General features: G+C 33.1%; 2 protein-coding genes, 2 long non-coding RNA genes and 1 pseudogene across 7 annotated transcripts; 3 read left to right on the top strand and 2 right to left on the bottom strand.

The window, feature by feature from the left end:
* Positions 1-1,776: 1,776 nt before the first annotated feature.
* LOC125594013 lies at positions 1,777-2,211 on the bottom strand. The gene has a single exon (XM_048770335.1). It carries the CDS (start codon positions 2,209-2,211, stop codon positions 1,777-1,779), a length of 435 nt encoding a protein of 144 aa, XP_048626292.1.
* Positions 2,212-2,605: 394 nt separating this feature from the next.
* Positions 2,606-9,689, top strand: LOC106430070 (protein PHOSPHATE STARVATION RESPONSE 1-like). Its single transcript, XM_013870845.3, has 6 exons — positions 2,606-5,171; positions 5,464-5,540; positions 5,703-5,739; positions 5,896-6,019; positions 6,151-6,262; positions 8,473-9,689. Exons 1-6 carry the CDS (start codon positions 5,057-5,059, stop codon positions 8,629-8,631), a joined length of 624 nt encoding a protein of 207 aa, XP_013726299.2. The 5' UTR covers positions 2,606-5,056; the 3' UTR covers positions 8,632-9,689.
* Positions 9,690-10,098: 409 nt separating this feature from the next.
* Positions 10,099-13,738, top strand: LOC125594016. 4 transcript variants are annotated; one of them, XR_007329728.1, is made up of 9 exons: positions 10,099-10,280; positions 10,352-10,472; positions 11,206-11,380; positions 11,457-11,517; positions 11,634-11,695; positions 12,258-12,477; positions 12,580-12,791; positions 12,879-13,034; positions 13,397-13,738. It is a non-coding gene; the product is annotated as an uncharacterized LOC125594016 (long non-coding RNA). The 4 variants fall into 4 exon arrangements; XR_007329730.1 differs by lacking the exons at positions 10,099-10,280; positions 10,352-10,472 and adding exons at positions 10,568-10,879; positions 10,951-11,071 and having other exon boundaries at positions 13,107-13,738; XR_007329727.1 differs by lacking the exons at positions 10,099-10,280; positions 10,352-10,472 and adding exons at positions 10,577-10,879; positions 10,951-11,071.
* Positions 13,739-18,157: 4,419 nt separating this feature from the next.
* On the top strand, positions 18,158-20,152 carry LOC125594015. Its single transcript, XR_007329726.1, has 2 exons — positions 18,158-19,551; positions 19,839-20,152. It is a non-coding gene; the product is annotated as an uncharacterized LOC125594015 (long non-coding RNA).
* Positions 20,153-22,174: 2,022 nt separating this feature from the next.
* Positions 22,175-24,887, bottom strand: LOC125594014 (annotated as a pseudogene).
* Between the last annotated feature and the right edge of the window lie 599 nt (positions 24,888-25,486).

The following is a 25,486-nucleotide window of genomic DNA, read 5'->3' as shown; positions in this document are numbered from 1 at the left end:
TACATCTGCCTAAAAAGTAAAAGTAAGCTGTCTGAACGTTGTCTTCCTCCTTTATTTTCATTATGGCCAGTGATTTCATTAAAATCTCCTATCATAAACCAAGGTCCATTTTTTGTTGTTGCGAAATGTGTAAGACGTTCTGAAACTTGTTCTCTTCTTTCTAGTACAAGGTGTCCATAAACAAACGTCATATAACTTTTATTCCATCAAAGACTGCCTCAATGTCAATCATTATGTTATTCGGAAATAAACATTAACATGAAATTCATCCATAGAAAAAAAAACTAAACCTCCGCTCAGACCAAGTGGCTCAACGATAAACAAATGATCAAACCTAAGTCAGCATGAATGTTTTGCAACAGCAAGCTCATGTTCTTCTTCTCATAAAGGAACACAAGTCATGGGTGATGCTTCTGACACATCTTTGTAAGGCATCAAACTGTGAGGTTGTTCACAATCCCTCGACGTTCCAACTGATTGTCCTCATATATGATTTTTGAGAGGGTTTTTGGACCCATCCAAACCATTATCTTTGAGAGAACAGTTGCTTGCTTTACTCGTACCTATGTGTCGATGCCACTGGCTTTTACTTACCTCATATGAAGGAAAATTCGCTGGAGCGATGGCGTGTCTTGGTGAGCCTCTACGCAGGAACGCGGCCTTTTTGATCTGCAATATGAAAGGCGCACCAGCACATACACCCAATTGTGTTCCACTTCGGCTTGACGACTGACCTCTAGGTTTGCGACCCACCTTTGAACCAGAACTCTTCGAACTCACAGCATTTATCTCCATCTACTTAAGATCTTCTCCAAGTAAATCATTACCTTCATCATCACATACCATCCTCGAATCATGATCAGCGAACGCAATACTAGAAGATCCAAAAATATCCATATCCTGAAGCGCATTAATCATTTGGTCTTCATTATTAAAATTCTCATGATTCTCTTCCTCCATAGGAGAGAAAGTTATCGCCTTTACAACTTCACGACCACATATCATTACGTTCTCCTCGTTATGAAGATCAATACGAGAAGGAGTAACTATGGTGCTATTCTCCATATCCCACATCGTTGGGTTTCTCCCATAAAGTATCATTAATCCTTAGGGATACATTGCTAGACGAACCCTCTGAAATGAGAAACGGCTTTTGTGGTTTAAACCTACCAGCTTCCTCAGCTCGGTGCTACTTTTCTCGCCATTTTTGATATTTCTTATGCTCATATGGAGCATAAGATCTCTATACCGTGCAGTAAATGTCCTCACCGCACCATACTTGTCTCCATATCGATGTTTTCTCCACCTCCATCCTTATTAGTGAAGCCATGTCTATCATCTCAGACGTACCTATGATGGTCTGTACATTGTGCATTGAACGGAATAGCTTCACTGTGGTTCAGTTGAGAGCTCTGATCATTATATCTCTTGTCATAACGATCGTATCACGTCGCCCATTATGATCCGACAACAATTTCTGAGGAATACTATTATACTGAGGGAGTTGTACACGAGAAAAGAGATCAGTCTTAGCCAGCTGAGATTTTGTCTCTTCTAATTTCTTGGAGCAATATGACTCCTCATGAGTCATCAGACCGCAGTAGTTACAATGCCTGAACAACAATTCATACTTTATCTTGCTTGTCACTTCATCTTCGCTTGTGGATTGTACCTTTCTTGCAAACACAAGAGGCTTTCTTTAATCAACATCTATTAGCAGCCTACCCGCAGATAACTCCATAGTATCAATGTGACCAAGTCTCCCACCAATGTTCTTCACAGTCCATAGATGAAGAGGTATGCCGGTGATCTCCACCCAAAATGGGATGATCCAAGGATAGTCATCATGCACAATGGGTTCCCATCGCACCAAGCCAAACATACAAACGTTATAGTGAAAGGACCTTGCCTTAGAACTTCTTGAATGTCATCCTCTGATGAGAAATTAAACAAAAACTTCCCATTACCAAGATAATTTGCAGTGATACAATCTTCCATTTTCCATTGAGTGGGCATAAATTGTAACAGTTTCTCAACATTCTGATTTTTAGGATTGAGAACTTTTCCAATGAGAGACATACGAAACTTTCGGATTGTATGAGAATCATCTTGTTCCTCCAACATAATAGGCTCATCGTCATCCTCATAAATAATACCTTTCCCTTTTGTATCTTCCATATGAGCAGATCTAACACGGTTTGATGGACCCATACGAGGATAAGGTTTCACAAATCTACGTACGTAAGAGTCTTATGGAAAGATCCAGTAGTTGTATGTTCGACTAAATTAGTGAAGAAAACTCGAGATTGCGGTGTCGTGATGATGAAGACAAGATAACTAGATAGAAACGATGATCTGCTGCAGCCAAAAGGTGAAATCTAACGCCAAAAAACGTTTATATCAGAGGCCGCCATCTTCAATCTCACTTCTGTCGAGCATAGCTAGGTCAGAGAACCTGATTGATAGGGTAGGCCTGATGAAACCTTCGAGGTAGTGATACCTTCGATAGATCAATTAAAACAAGTAGATTCGATGAGAATCAGGAGATCCAGCAAAATCAACCGAAAACGTAACCAGAACAAAATGATGAACTGGTCGTCTACAAGCAACAACAACCGTAATACACCAATGAATGTAATGAACCAATACACCAAGGAGCGTATTGATCTGGAGGAGATCAAAATTTCAAAGAAATTTTGATCTAAAGAATCACCATTCCAGTCGCTGTAGAAAACCCTAGAGCGTTATTATCTTTGATTTTGTATTCTTTTTATTCAGCTTCGTACATTCCGTGAACCTATATACATGCATTACACTATTTTAATACAACGTCATATTGAACGCCGTAGATCGTATGTTTTAAAACATTAATTAATAACAAGATTAGTAACTAGGGTTATTTTCTGAAACCACATCTCTGACCCTCTCTATATATATTGGATGAATTCGTGTTCACGTGGTTAAAAAATTGAAACAATTTTGAATAGTGATCATTGGACACAACGTAGTGGCAATTTTAAACACATCGCTTTGAATCTGCTTTGAATAAGTATATTCCCGAGTTACGATGTTACTCTTTGTCATTTTGGAGAGAATTAGAAGGACCAAGTCGCGTCAGTTACACAAACAATAATATTAAATTGAAATTGTTATTAATTTCTGTTTTCTTGTGTATGAACTTTTGTTGTACCTATATAGCATCTTAATTACCATTTATGATTATTCTTGGTATTGAAATTTCTGTTTTCTTGTACAATATTTCTTTATGTTCTCCCTGTTTTAGTATAAATAATGTTTTCATTAATGCACTTGCGTTTGCGGATGATAATGATTTTTGGTGTTATATAACAATTACAAAAAAACTCTGTAATCTGTTTTATATTGTTCTAAAATTTTCAAAATCAAAAAATAAATTTCGACTAGCAGTTGCGGTTGTGATGGTTGTAGGAAATTAAATACAAATATATTTAGTTTAAAACTATAAATATAAAAATAATAATATTTAGTTAATTGTTTAAAAGTGAGATAATATAAATACTAATATATGTATTATATTTAAATTTATATAAAACTTTGAAACATCATATTTACTATATTTTTAACATTAATATATAGATATATATAAACCCAAAAACAAAATTTAAAATATAATATTAACTTTATGTTTAGTATAGTAATATCATTTTCATATATTATAATTATATAAAATATTAATATTGTTAATTTATTTATAAATCGTTATTGAACGTACTAATTTCTAACCGATGTACTAATCATACAAATCACTTAGTAACATTCAAAACTACAAGCATCCATAAACTCCCGCAACCTATGTGTTTTCACTAGTCATATCCTAAGTCTCTTTCTTTGGCTATTTAGCATAGCTCTTAGAACTATTTTATTATTGTAAATATAAATATAATGGAAATCTAGATAATCCATATATATTACTCTTTTAACTCCGCTGCAGTAATTTTAAACATTTTAGATTTATTGAAAATATTCTAAATTTATATTTCTAACTAGTACATAATAATGATGGAATTTTAATTTTACCACAAATTTAATATCAAATTAATGTTTAAAGATAACCATTTTTCTAAATAACTTATGTTTATGATAATCCTCCTAAATAATTTATATAATATTTAAAAATAACTTACAAAATATTTGAAAAATTGTAGTCAAATTATGGTATTTCAAGCAATTTCTCCATGATATTTAGATATCGTTCTTTATTTAAAACTAACTTTTGTTTTAGTTAAGTAGTAGATCATTTGTCTTAGTTAGCATGTTCGTCATTATGTTTAATGCGAATTTAAACCATTTAGTTTTCTTATATATATTCTTGACGAGAAGATGAATATTGATCAAGTGGAGTCTTCTGACCAACATTTTGTCATGATATCAAAGACAATAAAAATAGTCAAGGAATTGATGCAAAACCCTGAAATACCGTCATTCTTTATTTTTATAAACTTTTGATAATTCACTATATTATATGACTTATTTTGTTTTTTAGAATACTATTTGATTATCTAAATCATTTGGCTCAAAATAATTATATATGCTACATGAGTTTTACGTCATTTAATTAACCTGACTTTCTTTTTGGCTTCTACCATTGTTTAAAAAAATAATAAGAAGTACTGGTTTATGGTTTGAGTGTTTTAGACGAAGTTCTCATACATATTGTCACAAGAAACAAGACTTGAGGTGTCGAGTAATTCTTTCTCTCGGATATACAAAGGAATTCACAGAAACGGAAAATATATTGACGAAAAGCACCGCAACATGACAAATCACAACAACAAATTTAAAATAATTTAATCTCCTTTTTAAGGTCTACATTTCCCGTTTTTCCCCACTAAGAAAAATGAGAAAGTAAAAAATAAGACAGGGGTTACGAAGACAACTAGTCCAACATACAAAATTTGCCTATCTGAAAATAGAGAATTTTCTAGCAGTTGCCTTCGCCCCTTTCTGATTTGCTGCAACCATATTGAATCGACCGAGAGTTTTCGAACAAATTGTAAGCTTATTAGGAAAAGAAACGATGAAGACCCCTATCGTTAGATCATATGTTAGGTCAAAAGTGCCGCGGCTGCGATGGAATTCTGATCTTCACAACTCTTTTGTTCAAGCCGTTGAACAACTAGGTGGAGAACATAGTAAGCAGTTTTCTTTCTCTTCTAAAATTATAGTTACTAATTATCTCAAGAATGAAGAATTTCTCAAATTCTGTCAACAACATTTGTTCTAGTTCTAGTACTTAAAAGAAAAACATTTTTTTAAGTAAAGTTTATCAATCATGGAAATTGTATTCCTTTTGAGGTTATTTCTTTGGCTTCTGGCAGTCAAGACCCTTTTCTATTTCGTTTCACTCAAAATCAAGATATTTACAAATTTATTATCCTGGGTTGTCACATGCGTCTGAATTTCATATTTTTCTGAAAAATGCAGGAGCAACTCCTAAGATGGTTTTACAGTTAATGGATGTAAGAGGACTCACAATATCTCATGTGAAGAGTCATCTCCAGGTCCTAAAATTTGTATACATATAGCTACTTATAGATAACCTACCTATATCATTATACGTGTATTTATGAACAGCATCTTACTTTATAGATTTTTTTTTTTGTAAAACCATAGTTAATAGATTTTAGTTTGGATAACCATATCTCTTAGTTACTCTCCAACAGATGTATAGGAGCATGAAGTTGGAAGAATCCATGCAAGGTAAAAATTACATTTCAATTTAACATTATAGGATGATGTACGTATTGTATGTATTTGTTTAGGACGGTAGGACCGTACATTGATGTTCAACATAATGCTTGCATTTTCAAAAGAAAAAAACATAATGCTTGCATATACACATGCAATATTTGGCAGACGAGATATTAGCAAAGAGAAGTGTTAGAGTGACAGGAGAAGTGACTTGGTGGCAGTTTCAACAGTACCTTCATAATTATCAACGTCTCCGAGGCAATGCCAACCTTTTCCAAAATCAACTAAGGTATCGTCTAGTTATATATTAATTGAAAAGTTTATTAATATACATCTGGGGTTTTTTTTTGTCAACACTTCTTGGTTTAAATGTGAACCACAACTATATATGTATACATTTTTTATATGAATTTATTGTAGGCGAGAAGACGAAATGTATGAAAACATAATAACATTTGGAGAATCAAGTAATGGAATTAAGGACGTACCAAGTGACTATTTTACTTGCACGTCTCTCTATGAGTCTTCAAGGGTAAATTTTCGATGAATTTTCTGTCACTATATATATGGTTTATCGAAAGAAAAGAAATCATTGATATATACTACCAGATTGTTCTTTTAGTCATCACTAGTAAAATTTATCTCACTATACATTTCTTACACTATCATAAATGATATATATTATACACTAACATATACAGTTGAAAAATATATATATAAACTTGAATGATATACATATTTATATATAAGTTCAACATGCCATATATTATTTCCAAGTGTATTGCTCATTATATATGGTTTATCGAAATTTGTCTACCCTGTTTTTATAATTTTGTTTTTTTTATCAATTGTATTTAGTGAATAGTTATTTATTTTTGTTAAATATTTTGTGAGTTGATAACAATATAATGCTTATGCAGCTTGTAAGTCTAGTATAAACATGTAGTTAAAAGTGAAGCGTATATATGAAATTTAATTTCAGTAGATTATTAATTAGAAGCTAAATCCCGCGCGGATGTTTGATTTCATTTCTATATAGTAAAAATCTTATTTCTACATTTTAATAGTAAATATTCTTAACATTAACCATATTTTCAAACAAAATAATGTTATAGTCAACATGTATGGTTTTCTACTTTTTCTTCTACCACCATCTTTGCAGATAACTTCATGATTTTTAAAATCATATATTTGTTTACTCTAACTCAATAAAGTTTTGTAGTATATATTTTGAATTATTTTCACAGACACACACGTATATCACAAAATAAAGTTACACCTTCGGTTTATAAATTTAGATCAAAATCTAAACTATGCAGTTATAACAAAAAATAAAATAGTATAGGGGTGAGTCATAATTATTTCTAATTCCAAAAAGTTTAGCACCCCTGACAAATAAGTGAAATAAATTTTATAAATCCAAAAATATATAAAATATTTGTAATGATAATTTCTATTAAAATAAATTTGTTCAAGAAAATTATCATGCACTATTATTTTTTATTTCTAGAACCAGGCCGTGACCGTCTGAATATTTTTTTTACTTCAAAACTTTTTTATACTAAATGGTATAATATATTAACAAATTTTATTAAAAAAAATTTTATATAACATTTTAAAACATAATAATTTTATTTATTAGTTTGAATATATTTCTAGAGCTTGTGACCCGTTGGCTTTAAATGTATTAACAAAAATTTTATATTACATTAAAACATAAATTTTTTTTTACTTTGAATAATTATATTTTTGGGATTTTAATCATCAATTATATCACAGTGTAATACAATATTTTTAACTAATTGGATTTATATATATGAAAACACTATGCCAATAAATTATGAATACTTTATTTTTATTTATATATTATATAAATTGATTATGATGTGTGGTTTTTACTTTATTATTTATTACTAATAAATATTGAAAAATATTTATTATATTAGTACAAAATATTTAGGGAAATCTTTTTTGAATAAAATTTGATTTGAAATATATTATTTAAATTAAGAAAATATTGGAGGATTAAATCTATTGTTTAAATTAGGAAAAGATAAGCATACTTAGATATATGTTCAATAAATATCTCAATGGCATTCTAGTGTAAATAAGTAGTAAAACTAAGGGGATTTCTATTTTGTACTTGTATTTTAATAATATAAATTTTTGTGATTTTAATCGTCAATTAGATCACAGTGTACCATATAAGTAAATACAATATTTTTAAATAATTGGACTTATATATATGAAAACATTATACCAATAATGTATGAATAGTTTATTTTATATTTTTATTTATATATTATATAAATTGATTATGATGTGTGGTTTTTACATTATTATTTATTACTAAAATATTTAAAAAATATTTAATATGTTAATACAAAATAAATAGGGAAATCTACTGAGAAATCTATTTTGGTTAAAATTCGATTAAAAAATCTATTATTTAAATTATGAAAAATATTGGAGAATTAAATCTATTGTTCAAATTAGGAAAAGACAAGCATGCTTAGATATATGTTCAATAAATATCTCAGTGGGATTCTAATGTAAATAAGTAGTACAATTAAGGAGATTTCTATTTGTACTTCTATTTTAATAATATAAATAATGATATTTATAACGATGAAAACATGAAAAGGATTTTGATATCATCTTAACCGGCATGTGTCCATCTCAGCTTGCAAAAACAGAGATGTTAGTTTAGAAATAATTAGTTATATACTTTTGCTTTAACAGGTCCGAGTTAGTAAAAGTAAAGCTGATGATGACAATGGTAAAATTGTTTGTGATATTGGAGATGATGGTAATGTTGTTACTGTGTCAGTAAAATCAACAAAGGCTTCCAAAGGTGAAGAAGAATCGTCCCTTGAGCTCACTCTTGGTCTCAAGCCTTAAAACAGGAATTCGATATATGCAGAAACCGTTAGAATGTATCTTATTAATGCATGTATTTAAAAATATGTTTTTAATAATTTCTGTATACTAGTGAACACCATTGCACGTTGATGTCTTTCTACTGAGATTTTAAACCGACGACTGTATGCCGTTTCTTTGACTAAATCTGTACGTTGTCAATGGTAAACCAATATAAAAATTTTACATCTTTATTTTAGTGATTTCAGTAATTAAACTCTATAATCTATCTATCTTTTTTTTCTTCTTTTTTTGAATTATACAAAAATATTCCGACCTCATAGAAGTGGTCCAGACTAATCATGTGTTTCCACGTGTCGGTCTCATGTATTTGGTGATGCCGAAATGTTAATTCTTTAGTGGTCGGGACTCGAACCTTGGTTGCTTCATCGTATTGGGCTTTAATAACCCTAGGTTTCAGACGTTACCATGGAAAGATGTACGATAAAATCAATTCGAAGGAGTGGAGAGAGTGGTTTAGTAGTTGTTATCGCGATCATTATATGAGACTCTTGAATGCTAAAGAAAAACGTTACTTTCAATCGTCCGTGTGATTTTTTTTTCCTGCTAGACAACATTAGGTCTAGAAAGAATGGCCAGATTATTTATATGGGCTTTAGGCATACAGACCCTATAAAACCAGGTTAGTAAAAGGTCGTAAAGAAGTAAACGAAAGTTTCGTCTTTTCTTCAGATATATAGAATTGGATAGGTGTCCTCTTTTGCTCATATTTCGTGAAGATGTGGCAGCATAAGAGAAGAGAATTTTCTCTTTTATATATAACTACTAGTGGTATTTCGGTGCTACGCGCTGAGTTCGTATATTTTATTCTGAAATAAATTTACAATTCATCTTATGGTTTTAGTGAAGAAAATATGTTTAAAAATATATAAATGAAAATATGTTAAAAGAGAATGATATTTTTCCGATCCATTTGATAATGATTAGTGACTGTAATGTATTGCTTTGTTTTGAAGTTGCTTGGTGTAAAATAGAATAGCATAAGTGGTTGTGATTAATCGATTCAATAAAAGTATAATAAAAAGTAAATAATCGTAACAAAGTTAATTTAGTTAGAATTTAAACATAAAATAAAGTTGATGTTTTGTTTAAAGAACATCACAATACTAAAAGCCCTATATGCTGAGATTATAGGCTGCCACGTCACCCAAAATAATCAACCAATAAAAAACAGTTAATCGGACATGTCAGACAGGCCTCCTGTGTTAGTTTCGTCCAGAGTCGAGCATCTGTGGGCTTCATCCGATAAATTTTCCACTTGGGCTTTGTCTGTTTTTTATATGCGCGGTTGGCCACATAATATATGAATCACCACATTATTTTATGTCAACGTAATTTATGAATCACATTACCTTATGGCAATCTTAATTTATTGAGAATACCTTTCCTCTTCCTTCAAAATGTCGATAGACCTTTGCCCTTTCTCTCACAACTCAAGACTTTGCCAAGGTGAACAAAGAGAATTCGAGAGACTTGCAAAGTTGCAATGCGCCAGAGCGATGGCGATCGTCGCGTCGAAACGGATTGGTTTCCCCTGCGGCCCCATCCATGTTCTCGCCGATCAATCATTTCCAACTCTCGCTATCAACTCTTTTACCGTCTCCGGCAACGTAAGTTAAATCTCATGTTTCGTTTTCTTTCACTTCTTTTGAAGCTTTTCGTTTGTTTGGTGTTGTTGCAGAGTGAGTGCTCCGAGGTATCAGATCATTCCATTAGGGACAGATCTTAATTGGCTTCTTTTGCTGACTGATTTTCAAGAAAGTTTTTATACATGGCCACCGTGAAGCCTAGGATCATTGGAGGTATGTTCTTTCTCCGTTTCCAATCTTACGATTGTATGCCACTAATAATATTGAAGAGGCTTTGTCTGTTTTTTATATGCGCGGTTGGCCACATAATATATGAATCACCACATTATTTTATGTCAACGTAATTTATGAATCACATTACCTTATGGCAATCTTAATTTATTGAGAATACCTTTCCTCTTCCTTCAAAATGTCGATAGACCTTTGCCCTTTCTCTCACAACTCAAGACTTTTGCCAAGGTGAACAAAGAGAATTCGAGAGACTTGCAAAGTTGCAATGCGCCAGAGCGATGGCGATCGTCGCGTCGAAACGGATTGGTTTCCCCTGCGGCCCCATCCATGTTCTCGCCGATCAATCATTTCCAACTCTCGCTATCAACTCTTTTACCGTCTCCGGCAACGTAAGTTAAATCTCATGTTTCGTTTTCTTTCACTTCTTTTGAAGCTTTTCGTTTGTTTGGTGTTGTTGCAGAGTGAGTGCTCCGAGGTATCAGATCATTCCATTAGGGACAGATCTTAATTGGCTTCTTTTGCTGACTGATTTTCAAGAAAGTTTTTATACATGGCCACCGTGAAGCCTAGGATCATTGGAGGTATGTTCTTTCTCCGTTTCCAATCTTACGATTGTATGCCACTAATAATATTGAAGAATGAACCATTTTGTTAATAATCTTTTATTTATAATTTTTTAAGGTGTGACATGGGTGTGGTGTTTCTCACTTGACAGATATATGTAAAGATCGAATAGGAAGAAATATCAAGCACTTTCTGTCTCGGGTTTAGTGGACTAGGTGATTGCGCCAATTGACATTCTTAAGAAAATAAATGAGATAACCTTACACCAAATCCCTAGGCTTCAATCCATGGCAGGTTCATCGTGTTGGAGAGATTCATTCGTCTTGGTATTCCATGTTTTTTCTTTTAACGCCACTCAGATTTCAGGATCTCCTATCTAACTATTATCGGGTTTTATTTCAGGTCGTGGAGCATGTTTTTGTTCATTTGCCGTTCACTAAGAAATAAGTAGTCACTCCAACAGGTACGAGAGGAGTATGTCTGAGCATTGACATAGTTTATGCAGTTTCTTAGATGCCATGCAGAGTAGTGGAGTTAGCTTATTCAGTTGGTTATAATTTGTTATCTTTTCCAAACCAGGAGCTGTGTATACCGGATTTGATTTTTGCAAGAAACTTTGTGGGTTTCTCAATGATTCGAAGGTGAGGTTTGAAAATACTTTGGCTTAATTTTTTTTTCTCCCACCTATAGTACTCTTGGAAGAGTATATTATTTAGAGAAATTCTCTATAGTTTTTGTCACAAATATAGCCTTTAAGGATCAAAATGACCAAAATATTGTATTAAAGGATGTGTTTTGGGTTTATGGTTTAGAATTAGGGTTTAAAGTTTATGATTTAGGGTTTAGAGTTAACGGATGAGGTTTTGGGGGTATGATTTCAAATTTTAAAAACTTAAAAAATATTAAAATTTTCAAAATAAAAAAAATTATTTTGGTCATTTTATTTTTTTAAGTCTATTTTTGTGACACAAAACTTTAAAAAATCTATTTGAGAGAATTGTCTTATTATTTATGGTTATAAGGTGTGTATGCTTTGTTAGTAGTGAAAGTATAAAGCTTATTGAAAAAATCCTTCCAAATTAGCTTTACCATTATTCTGTCTGTCTTTTTCTTAAATTACATTAATGAACTTTCTGATTTATGGGTCTTGATCATTTGTGTATAAAAATTACTCGTGTGTAATACATATATATATTCTTTCAGGATTCCCTGCTTAAAGTTTTTGAAGTATATGTTTCACAGAAGAAATCAACTTTCTTTTTCAGTGACAATGTGAAAGTGGAATGCTTCTCCGTCACCTATTTCTTCTCTGAAAAACACATCCCCTAGCTCTGCCTTCACGCAAACTTTGTCGTCTCCCGCCGTCCACAATGCTTTCTTTCTCCTCAGTTTCTCTCATTTTGAAGTTCATATGATCACCTAGGTATTAACTTATAAGTATTTGATTGATTAAGATAATTATTCAAGTATTTTTTGCCCATTGTTTATAATCCTTAACAACCAGCATCTATATTGGTCAGTTCAGGTTAAGATAGCTACATTTCACTGTTTAGGATAAGGTTGGATGATCTTTCTGAAGATACTAATGTCTATCATCGGATCTAAAACTCAAAGAAACTTAACATCTTTCTTGATGCTCTTAACAGGGAATCCTCTTTTCCCCGGGAAAAATATAGTCCATCAATTGGATATGATGAATGATCTGTTGGGAACTCCATTTGTGAAACTATTGGAAGGGTCAGTGTCCCTTACCTCTCTCCACAATGCTTACAACAACTGCATTGTTACTTTTCTTGGCTGAACTGCTTTCACTGAATGTGACAGGTGAGGAACGAGAAAGCTGGAAGATACTTGAGGAGCATGAGGTTGAAGAAGTCTATTCGTTTTTCACATAAGCTTCCACATGACGATCCTCTCGATCTTCGTATTCTACAAAAGTTGTTGTCTTTTGAGCTCAATGAACGGCCTACATTTGAAGAGGTGCTTCACAAAATTATTTTACTACATTCCTTATGATCTATTTGGTTGTATTCAACTAAAATTATTGTTTAGGGGTTAGTCCTGACACTTGTGGAGTACTTCAAGGGTGTAGCTAAGAAAGAGACTATATATGAGCTCTCAAAGAGATCCCTCTGTTCAACCTGTCACCAAGCTGGAATTCGAGTTTGAGAGGCTGAAGATCACAAAAGAGGCCATGCCAGAGCTCATATATAGTATCTTGAGACTGCTCTTGAGTACCACCCAAAGATGCTAAAAGAATACTTGGATTTGTGGAATAGAAGATTTTGCTTCATATTAAGTTTTTTTTGTCAAAATTAATATTAATATTAAGTTTTTTGCAGAAGAGAAAAACAAACGTACTACAGTGTTTCTATTACCGGCACTACCCAACAAAAAACATGCTCGAGTTGGTGGTCGGAAGATGAAAGATTTAGGTTTATGAAGAATATGCTTTTTAATGAAGAATATGTTTTCTGTTGCAACATTTAGTTTACACCAAAATAAACAATAGCTTATAAAAATAACTAAATACATAATTTTGTTTTTGGTAGTAGGCAAGTAGCTAGAAAGGAAGTCAGAGAAATGGGACTATGAGTTCATGTCAATAGGTTGTTGTGGTTAGAAGACCATACTCAATCGAAACTTTACATGATTTTGAAATAAATCATTTCACTAATTTTCTCGAAACAATAATGTTATCTCTTGGCAGCTCCATATGATTTCAGCCATTAACTTTGATCTCTTCAGTGTTCTGAGACAATATTACGAACACAGAAAAACAAATTAACGAATATATGAAATCCGTGTTCTTGAGATAATATTAGGAACACAAAAACAAATTAATGAATATAAGAAACCCATTGAATATTAAATCTAAAATCAATTCAATCATAACAATTTGCAATGACTGTATATACTTCATAACCTGAAAATTAAATTACGTTAATTGATTTAAATTTCAAACTCTATAAAGTAACTCAAATTCCCAAAATTAGAGACCTCTTTTATTAGTCATCAAAAAGATTCCACCAGTCCCATCTTAAACATTCAATAGGCCAATATTTAAACTAACATAAGAAAGAGATTTTCAAACAAAAACGGCAAATTTATTGCCACAAATTACTCTGAATATATTTAAAATCACAAATAATTAAATTTGTTTATTAAATAAAACCTATACTCAATATAAAAATGAAGATAGTGGTAAAAATTAAAGAGAAACTAAAAGAACATAAAGCAACATATGAAAAACTGCATTTAATAGTTGTATTAATTCCTTAAAAAATGTTGAAGAAAATTAATAAATACACTTAATATCTATCAAAAATATACACTCTCTAAAATTAACTACAGAGAAAACACAAAAATAATCATAGTTTATGTACATATGGAAATTCTGCAATATTCTATAATTAAATAACAAAACTAATTGTAAAATTTTAAAAGCAATAATCCGCGCGAAGCGCGGAAAACGATCTAGTACTTATAATGTTAAAGTACTATGTGAACAGTATATAGAAAACTAATCTGAATTTAAACGTGTGTAACCTGTTAACTATTAAATTGAGTTAATGCTTTGACGACTCCAATTTTTTTAAACATATGCATTTGTGGTTGTGGAACTCAGTCTGGCCGTGAAACCTTAAAATATATTCACAATATGACACCATATAATGAAAGAGTTATTAATATTTTATAGGTGAGAAAAAATCTTCCTTTTTCTTTTGTAACTGCGTGAGAAAATTTTGTTCTGGCAAAGGCAAATTTACCAAATGAGGAAAAACAATTAAATATATTGTTTTCAAAAAATGTTTTGACCAATCTCATCATTTGTTTATATTTTTTTTTCTTTTTTTACTAACATTGTTTATATATTATGCTATTTTATATATTTTGGAGAATTATTAAAGTCTGAAGAATGCACCGTTACCACTCACCAATGTATTTTTATTCTTTATCAATAGTTTTTGATATATAGGTACGACATTACATTGGTACATGTTTCACAAAAATATATAACTTGGAAAGCATGCAAGTTCATATAAGTGCAAATGTGTTAAAATAAAACGAAGCCTTGTTATAATAAAACTTGCAGAAATAGTTCAAACAGCCACAACGACATTAATGTAACAATAAAATAGAGAGTTTTGTTTTTTTTTTTTGTCACAAAGAGAGTTTTGTTTAGTAAGTATAGTAAGTGGGGATATTGCTTCGGCAACTATAGCTATGCCATGCGGGACTTCTTTTTCGATTCTCATGTGGGTCAAGTATGGGAATTGGGAATGGTAGATGCAGAGCGAACTAATCCTGCAACAATAGATGAGGATGGCTGATGGTTGGCAGTTGTAGTTTCACCACCTTCTGCTCGCACACCACTTGCTACCTCTGCCAAAGTGTTATCAGCACCAAGAAAGCCATTAGATGCTACCAGTTTCTCCATAGGCACATCATCACTAGGTTCCTGACCATCTTCCTGGTGATATCAAAGTGATTAAGATGAATATATAATTCAAAGAAATGTAGAAAAAATCTCAGTATTAGGTACCAACATGTATAACAAAGTCTGGGAATGGTGGATGCTGATTCTCACTGATGATACGGGGTATGGTGAAGGTCTAGTGCTTGGATGTGAAATTGAACTTGACTAACTTGAGCTGAAATATGCAAGTTTTTTCCACAATATCAGAGATAATCTGGGGGATCTCGTTGTATACATGAGCATTCACACCTGTACCTTGAACTCAGTGATGGATGAAAACATAATTTAATAATTGATATAACATAAATATTAAGGTGGGTTTCATTGCTATACTCAGATGTAAGAGAATTAATTAAAATTAAATGCTTGAAAGAGGGAACCTATACCAAAATCTGAGCAGCTTCAAATGCTTGAATGCTTGTTAACTTTACAATTTCCATATCAAAGGCCACAAACACAGCATCATCCTTCAGGTCTGATACAGACAGCTCCACGCGGTGCCTGTAGTGAGTGAATAGACACAAAGTGTATTGTAGAGTGAGGAAAATTTGGAAGGTAGCTATAATATCATGGATAGCAGAGCTTAAGTATTGTTACCTGAGGGCAGTCACAAAGTTGGTTTTATCACAGAAAAGGCATGTGAAAGAAGAAATCTCTCACTGTAGCTTTGTTGAACATTTCGAGCTTCCAATATAACACCATCCTTTATCTGTCTGAGTACCATTAACTTTGGCGGTACACAGAATAATCTGTTATAAGTCAGAGACAATTACAATTAGAAGTGATAAATGCGAGAGTAACATGAGAGTGTTGTAAATTTGACCTGAGGCTCAGATGTGATAACATATTTGTTTAGCTCAGGTATGGTGAGTGGTTCTATTTTCTGGGCGTGAAGCAACTTTGATGAAGAGGGTGTCTGGTTAGAGCCATCCCCAATCAATCTAAAGAGTTTTAATGTGGTAGCTTAGTTAAAGTGAGGCAAAATCATATGGTAAGATATTTAATGAACTAACCACTATGTAATCTGTTATTAAAATTAGAGATACTTACTTTTCATAGTTTTCTTTTCCGGCAGCTGCTCAGTGTCAAAGTAGAGATGGTTTCCAGATGTCCTGTTGAGGAATAACAGGCTTCATACTAGGGTGTTTGATTATTAAAAAAAAGGTTAATATGAGAACACAATATATACAATGCAGTCGAGAACATGTAGGGATTAATGCATGAGAGATTATAAATATTCAGATTTCTCACCTCCTACAAGCTTAGGGTTTATGCTAGTAACCAACACAACTTTTGGCTCAGAGCCGTAGCTGTCCAATTTGCTATGAAATGCGAAAGCTAAACCGTCAAACAGGCTAACACATACATTCACGTCCCTGTGTAGATTCAATGTTAATAATATTCATAAAATCTAAGTTCAGATATACAGTCAAAAACGATTAAATCTACAATTGAATTCCATGTACACAAAGTACCTTATGTAGCGTAAGCATGACACACTATGAACCGTGTGTTCCATCATTGATGATAGCAATTAACTCACCAAGTATATCTTGCAAGCAATGTTTTTAAATCCGACCCGGACACTGAACCGGACGACTTACCGGATTGCTGGGTTACTGGGTCGACCGCGGATGAACCGCGGGTTAATAAATAAATTAATTTTATTATATAATAATATATCAGCTATGTAAAATAAAAAAATAGAAACTAAAGTTTAAATTTTCTAAATGTTTTTTAAAACATAAAATAATAGTTTGGATATGTATATATTTTATGTTTAAAAACTTTTAGAAAATACTTAACTTTTATTTTTATATTTTTATTTTTATTTGACATACAAAATATCAAAAAGTAGTTTAGACTATTTAAAATTTTTTCCAACAAAGTAAGATTTACGACATCTAAAAAATCAAGACATAAAATTTATAAATATTTAAATGTCTAATTGAATAATAAATTAAACTTCAAATACAAAATAAACCAAAAATAAAAGATCATTGTAATAAAATGTCAATAACGGAAATAAACTAACACCAAATCACATCAACTAATTTTAGTTATCTCTACCATCGTTCACTTCATTTTCTTCAGGTGGCATAGTGAAACTGAAATCTTCATCAAAATCTAAAAATCACAAATATAAAACTGAAAAAGAAAAACTTAACTTTTTTTTGCCAGCACCTAACTTCTTAATTGTAAACTTAGAATATAAAACATAATCTAAAAACTTAATCAAAACTTAAAAAAATGAAGTAAAAGTTATTTATTGGTTCGACCGGTGGTTCAACCGTTATCAGGTTCCGGGTTTTACTGGATTTTTACGGGTATTTACGGGTTTTTAAATATTGGGTTTTTCATAAAATCCAAACCGGATTTTTCTTGGTTACCGGGTTTACCGGTTCAACCGCGGGTCCGGGTCGGGTTTCAAAACACTGCTTGCAAGTTTACTAGTCCAATGGGGTGAATAATACGGTTACAACTTGTTGAGCAGTCAGATATAGAAGATCCAAAGCATACATGGTAGTTGTTTATTGGTATTTGCCAGTGCCAATAGATCGTTGTAGCTGTGGAATCTTCACCATATTGGACTTTTTATCCTCAAGTTAATCACCACCCGGCCATAAGTCCTTGTTATCTATCTATCTATATCTATTATAATAAAGTAGGATTGTCTATCTCCTCCTGCGTCCACGTCATCAAGGAAGAAGGAGCATTTTTGGACATGTGTCCTCTCTCTTTTACGTGATCTTTGTAATTGTTATTTTAACTTTTTGGGCTACTAATGTTTTTTTCGTTTATGGGCTCTTCATAGATGGCCCATCTCTTTCTAGGGTTTTTGCTTGCTGCGACCAGGACTCGGCTCCTTCTCCAAATCTCTTCGTCTTCTAGAAACTCAGACCATCACCTCTGTAACGTCATCCGTTTGTGGCTTCGATCTCATCATTTACTGCTTACCCATTACTCATTCCACTCTCTCTAAATTAAACATCGTCATTATCATCAAAAGAGGCCGCCTGAGACTCTTCACTATAAAATGGTACCTTCTCAGAGATGAATAGCCACAGTTGTACGAGATCTCTGCTTACGCGTTTAGTGACGTTACACAGAGCGATAACAAATTTCGGCTCTCTGATGCCGGAATTACAATGGAAAGATGTCTGGCTGCACCACCATGGACCGTCGTATGATATCCAAGCTTGACAGTACTTCTTGCTCTATCTTGAAGATCTCTTGTAAGTCTTTCTACATTTAATCTGCATAATTCTGCTTTCTCCGGGATTTGAAACTCAGATCTCATGATGTAGAATTATTAATTAACCCTTAGTCAAACCACTGGATCAAGGGAGCTTCATCTCATAGCTATCTCATTAAAAAGATGTTTAGTGAGTTATAGATAATACACAAATAAGGAAATCTAGATAAGATTAAGAAATTTGGATAAGTTTTTTGTTATCATATTACATTACATGTAGAATAAGAAAATAGTTTATATATAAATAGTTAATATAATTGTTCTATAAGAAAACCATAAAGAGTTTTAGTTTTGACTGAGTTTCTAAAATGATCAGAAAATTGTTCTTATAATTTTGGGAAATTACTCAAAATGACTCAAATTATATATGTAATGACTAGAATAACTCTTATAATTTTGTATCTACTAGAATAACTCATAAGGGAAACAAAAATACCAAAAAACCAGTCTAAGCTGCCATTATATTTTATTAATAGGAATAAATTTTAATTGTGTAAAAGCAAAAAAAAAAATAGAAGGTCGACTTCTCTTTCTCTTTCGCAGCCGCATGGGACGACACCAAAGGAGATTTTTTCTCCGACACTTCCATCTCCGATCTCCGACACCTCTTTCTCCATCACCACCTTCGAAGGTCACGGCCGTATATCAATTTCTAACACCCCAACCCCATCTCGTCTTCCTGTTTGTTGTCGTCGACAAACCCTAACCCCACACCACCGATTTAAGTCACCACCGCATTCAACTCCCAGAAACTTGAATCCGTAAGTCATAAATCCATCCTAATCATGTTTGATGTTCCTTGTTGTTAACATCATTTGATTGATTGCATTTTTAATTTTGAAAACCCTATTTCACAAATCCCCTTTTCCTCTGAAGTTGAAATCCAAAAACTGTTTATTTGTAAAATAGACTAAGCATTGAATTCATAGATTAGCAATACGGTATTGGGTTTCTTGTTTACTGAAAAACCTTTGTTTCTATATAAGACAACAATGACTATTGACACTTTGTACTGACTGTAGCCGATTGTGTTAATTGTTTATTGCAGATACGGTATTGGATTATGAGGCCAAGGTTAAGACACATAGGATCAAATTCTCAATTTTTCTCGTGTGGGTGAAACTGACTCAAGACAAGACAAGAGAAAGAGACTGAAACATGCTCAAGACGGGAAATGATCAAGAGTGTGCTGAGATGGGGATTGACTGATCTGAGTTTTTTTCTCTATTGTAGTTGTGGGGCTTGTAACACTTAGCATCTTGGAATGAACGAAAGAAATTAGATACCTTGTTGTTCCCTAAAAGTTTATTGGCATTGTAAAGAGTTTAAATTGTTGATGTCATCCACATCCTCTTTTGAGCACACAGTGGGGTAGTAATAGATCACATCTTCATTTCCTTTTTACACTAACAAAGAAAACAAATGCAAGGTTTTTGGCTGAGCTGCGATGCATTGTGATTTCCATCATTGTGAGTGGAAGGGATAATACGAAAAAGAAAAATTGTTCATTCTTTGTAGTTTTTAACTTGGAATAAAGAAGGCTGATGCTTTTAATCTCTCACCACTTGTAATAATAATTTCGTATGTAAGAATGGATGAGGATCCATTGAATATGTTTTTTTATATTGTTTGTGATCCATGTTTCTCCAAGCAAAAAGATTGCAACAAGTGATTAAACCACCATGAAAAATAACAACTTGATAAGGAAGAAAAAAGATGAAAGAAAAGAAGACAAGTACCAAAATTTACCTAATTCTGGATCTTAATTATCCTAAAAATAAACCAGATTCAAAATTAATATAAAACAGGTCAAAATTCAACATTAAATTAAGTTCGGTTTACACAAACCCAAACTTTCGTCAATAAATCTACTACAACATAAATTAAAAAGTCTTTCACCACATAAACAAAAAGTCTACCAACAATTTTAAATCGAATATAAAACTCTGCCGTAAGATAATAAGTCTAACATAAAAAATAAGTCTGTACATAAGAAAATAAATTGACCACAAAGTCTATTTTCTATTCAAATCGGACAAATAACTCTGCCGTAGAAACAAATCTAACGTTTCTAAGAAAGTCTGACACCACTTTAACAATAGATTTATTTTTCTATACAGAGTTTATAAACAGACTTATTATTCGATAGATTTATTTTTTTGAAAATACATCTGCCAACGATCAAATGTTAAGGGTACTTTGGTAATGTTTTTTTTGTTATAACTATGGACAAGGGCAATTTCGACCAGAAAAATATTCTAATAATTTTCATCTTTTTTACAGAATTTTAGACTATTGAACTAGATTCTAGGACCAAGTTGGGAGTGGGGTGAAACCCACCTCCAATAACCACTTTACTGTCGATTATATCTGATTCACAACAAGAGCACAATTCTTTGTTTTTCGTTTGGAATGTTTTCCAAGCAACATTACATGGTCTGCGGAGAAGACAACTCAAGAAGGCATGGAGAAATCCCAACTCCTCCATTACACATAATCATGATAAGCAAGTCAGAAACAGAGCATTGTCCATTAGAGGAATGAAGAATGAGAACTAAGAGACTTGCCTCTCCGGATAATTCTCCGCTCATAGCTAATCAGCCGCAACACCATTTAGAAATTTCATTTTAGTCATCAGATAATGAAATAAGAAGTCCCACTCGCTGAAGATGATGATTTTGAGTATGAATAAAATTTATATTAGTTTCAAAATAAAATTTTTTTAAGCTATGAATATTATGGTATATATGGAAAGGTCGGAATAATAAAGTGTTTAGTAATCTGGATATTGATCCAAAGGAAACACTTAAATTAGCAGAATTGGAATCAACACTTTGGGCTGAAGCACATGTACTCACTGATCAGAAGAGAGAGCATCAGGTACAGACCAACCATATTAACAACTTCAGGACAATGGTGTTTTATAGATGGTTCATGGAAAGATAAGGAACTATTTTCGGGACAAGGCTAGTATAGTACCTTACCGGGCTTTGATGGTTTATTAGGAGCAATGAATGTAAATGCATGTCTTTCACCTCTTCATTCGGAGGTGGAAGCTTTGATTTGAGCAAATGAATGTATGAAGAATTTAAGACAGTTTCATGTTACGTTTGCAACAAATTGTTCTCAATTGGTGAAGATAGTTTCGGAATCAGAAGAATGGCCAGTATTTGAAAGTTATCTGGAAGATATCAAGCTTTTACGAAGAAGTTTCTTCAACTCAGACATCGTTCATGTACTTCGGACGGAGAACCTACATGCGGATAGCTTTGCACGCAGTGATAGGAAACAACCGTCTTTCGTCGTTCACATGGATGCGGAATTACCGATTTGGTTTCCATAGTCAATCTGAATCTGTGAATGTCTTGTTGTCAAAAAAACAAAAGCTATGAAATGATAGTCCGTCGACACATCTCATAAATGAGGAAACAAAAGGGAGGCAATATCCGTTTTCAGGTGACATATACAGTATATATATCTTGAAACAACTTTTTGATTCACTATTTTATAACTCAACGAGAACTCAACTCCGTGAAGACATTGCTCATTGACATTGTACCGTCTTCAGATTGACATTGACTTCCCGTCATAGCAGGAGCTTTAGGTAAAGGAATGATCATTGTTTCACTGCCAAACCAAAGTATTACCGAGCTCATAGTTGGTCTCTTTGCTGCATTCTCTTGAACGCACAATAAACCAATCTGGATCAACTTAATGATCTCGTTTCTCGGTTCATCCATCAGTAAAGGATCAATTATAATCTCAGGCTTTCCTTCAACCCATCTCTTCCATGCCTGCACCAAAAAATATTTGTTTTACATACTGTACATAAAGGCTTGAAGATAACAGAAAAATGGAAGAAGAAAGCTTACAAAAGCTGCAAGTCCTTCTCCTTCAAAGCTATTGTTTCTTTCCCCACTTATCATCTCTAGAAGCATAACACCGAAGCTATATACATCAGACTTAGCTGAGATTTGCCCGTGATTCAGGTATTCAGGAGCCATATATCCACTACATATATGCAAATTAATTCATGAATATTTAATCCAAAATTGTCTAAATATCCATATATTTATATGTGTGCTGATTGATATGCTCTTACCGGGTTCCAGCTATTCGTCTTGTTTCAGCACGAGTCTCATCAGCATCGAACAACCTCGCGGTCCCAAAGTCTGCAACTTTAGGGTTCATCTCTGTATCTAACAGGATGTTGCTTGCTTTCAAGTCTCGGTGAATAATCGTCAGCTGAGAATCTTCATGAAGATAAAGAAGACCTCGAGCAATGCCTTCTATAATTCGGAATCTCACATCCCATGTAAGAAGTGAACGTCTCTCTTCATCTGCACAGTTTAAAGAAACATTTTTTATAAAAGTTTCTAAGACTAAACAAAATGGCAGCTTTCTTTCGAATTCTCACCAAAGATAAAGTGGTCAAGACTTGAATTATGGACAAGCTCGTAGATAAGAATTTCTTCATCTCCTTCACTACAGAACCCCAGAAGCTTAACCAGATTCCTATGTTGGAGTCTTGTCAAAAGTGAAACCTCATTCTTAAACTCTGTATCTCCTTGTCCTGAACCTTTAGTTAATCTCTTCACCGCTATCTCTTGCCCGTTTGGTAATATCCCCTGAAACCGGTTTTCAAAATTTATTACCTATACAATATTAAGATCAATCATTCATTATTACAAAAATGTTATTTATACCTTATGTACAGTACCAAATCCACCTTGGCCAAGCTTATTTTCAGACGAGAAGTCATCGGTGGCTGTCATGATCATATTTAGATTAAACCGTAGCATAAATTGACCATCAGCCTCAGAGTACTCTGCACTGCCAACTAAAAGAAAAAAACAACAATAAGTCTTTCTCTCTTGTCTCAGTATTATAAAAATTTATTGGTCCACTATTGTTTATAAATAAAAATCTAATCACAAAGAACTTATGAATCAAGGTACACTTACTATTATATCCGTTGTTTGATCTTCTCCTCCCAGCAAAGAACTTTATGAGACCGATAAATACCAGAATATTGATCAAAGTAAGAACCACAAATATCGCTATGATAACCCAAGACCTTGTGCTTCTTCCTGAAAATTACAAACTCTTTTTAGTCTGTAAACTTACATATCATACTTTTACAAATTTTAGCAGTGCTTGAACTTATTGAAATACCTTTCTTGTCGGTTGCAGAGCTCTCCTTTTCCTGAGCCGGAGGTCTTGGAGGCGCAGGAACTCTAGTAACATTACCAAAAGCGCCATGGAATGTATAAAAATCCCACCTGAAAAAAACAGCTCGGACGATTGACCTCGCCTCCTTGTCTTCCCCAAAACTGGTTTTTATATAACGTCACGCATTCTCTTAAACATGTCTTGCAATCTTTAGAAGTTATGTCCGGTGTACACTGCATCAGCATGTACACATTCGGAAATTCGGTAAACTCGGCTTTTACGGCACCAAAGTACTTTATTACCGAGGAAGTTTCAGCATCTGTGGCAGCCTCGACAGTCCCGTTAACCATTCCATCCCACTCTGTTCGAAAATGGTCATGTTGTTAGATGCTTCGATACTAAGTGGACTTGGGTATATAATAGCGGGTCTAAGCTCGAGTTTTCCGAAAGTTGAGGAGTTGAGGTACGTACAAGACAAGAAACATTGTCTTCAACGTCTTTGTCCCACGTGAACGAATCCATGCGGTTCAGACAGTTAGTTTGTATACCCCGAGTCGCGCTTTGGACGCAGTTGGAACAAGCTTGTTGGTCATAGCCTCTTTGGCAGAGGACAAGAGCGTAAACTCTGTTGGGACTGTTGCCGAGTGAAGCGTTGTAGAATCCACCGTTAGCAATGACTTTATCAGCAAGGGTAGAGAATATATCGTCCCGGTTCTGAAGGAAGGTGCTGTTTGCATTGAAAAAGCTTCCGGCACACCCGACGGCGCTAACGACTTGGAGGTTTTGAAGGACAAGAAGAAGAACAGACAATAACAAGATCATCAACGCACAGCATTTCCCCATTTTTTTTAGTAATTACATCAACTTTTATTTTTCTTGTATTTTCGTGATTGCCAGGAAGTTATCGATTATTAGAGCCCCGATATATTTATATAGATGACATGAGAAAACGTGTAATGCTCGACTTCCTAAGAGCATCACCAACCAACTTGTGAGTTTATTAAAGTGAGTTTCTAATCTTTAAATAACAATATTTAACATAGTACATTAAATAATTTTTAAATTAAATATTTAGTAAAGGACATATGACACTGGACTTTTTATGAGTCAAATATAAATAGTTGTGTATTTTTTAATTATTATTAATATTTTGTCCTAGTCAAGAAAATGTTCATCATTGGTGGTCCTTGGCGGCTTTAACAAATATGATTTTGTATGTTTGTAGGGTCAGTTGCAAGCCTGCAATCATCTAATGGGTCAATAATATACATATGGATATGAATTGCAGTTAGAAACATTACTACGCAATTCTGATCCTATGTTAATTATCTTCTTAATCAATTAGCTTCTTGTTTCATGTTCAGTAACGTTCATGATTAGACCAAACTAAGTTGTTTATTATTAATATGCAACTGTAGTATAGGTACCGTTGTCATTGTGTAATAGAAGGCAAACTTCCTCACAGTGGATGAATCCCTTAATTTATAATCATGTCCGCGAGGTGAATCGTCATAATTTAACTAT

Source organism: Brassica napus (genome assembly GCF_020379485.1).
Source record: "Brassica napus cultivar Da-Ae chromosome A2 unlocalized genomic scaffold, Da-Ae chrA02_Random_27, whole genome shotgun sequence".
In the NCBI taxonomy this organism is placed as follows: domain Eukaryota; kingdom Viridiplantae; phylum Streptophyta; class Magnoliopsida; order Brassicales; family Brassicaceae; genus Brassica; species Brassica napus.
This window is presented reverse-complemented; position numbering and strand designations above follow the sequence as displayed.

Coding starts and splice junctions, on each gene's coding strand:
- LOC125594013 (XM_048770335.1), bottom strand. CDS start 2,211: ATGGGTCCATCAAACCGTGTTAGATCTGCTCATATGGAAGATACAAAA.
- LOC106430070 (XM_013870845.3), top strand. CDS start 5,057: ATGAAGACCCCTATCGTTAGATCATATGTTAGGTCAAAAGTGCCGCGG. Junction 5,172..5,463: donor ACAACTAGGTGGAGAACATA/GTAAGCAGTTTT, acceptor TGAAAAATGCAG/GAGCAACTCCTAAGATGGTT. Junction 6,263..8,472: donor CTCTCTATGAGTCTTCAAGG/GTAAATTTTCGA, acceptor TTGCTTTAACAG/GTCCGAGTTAGTAAAAGTAA.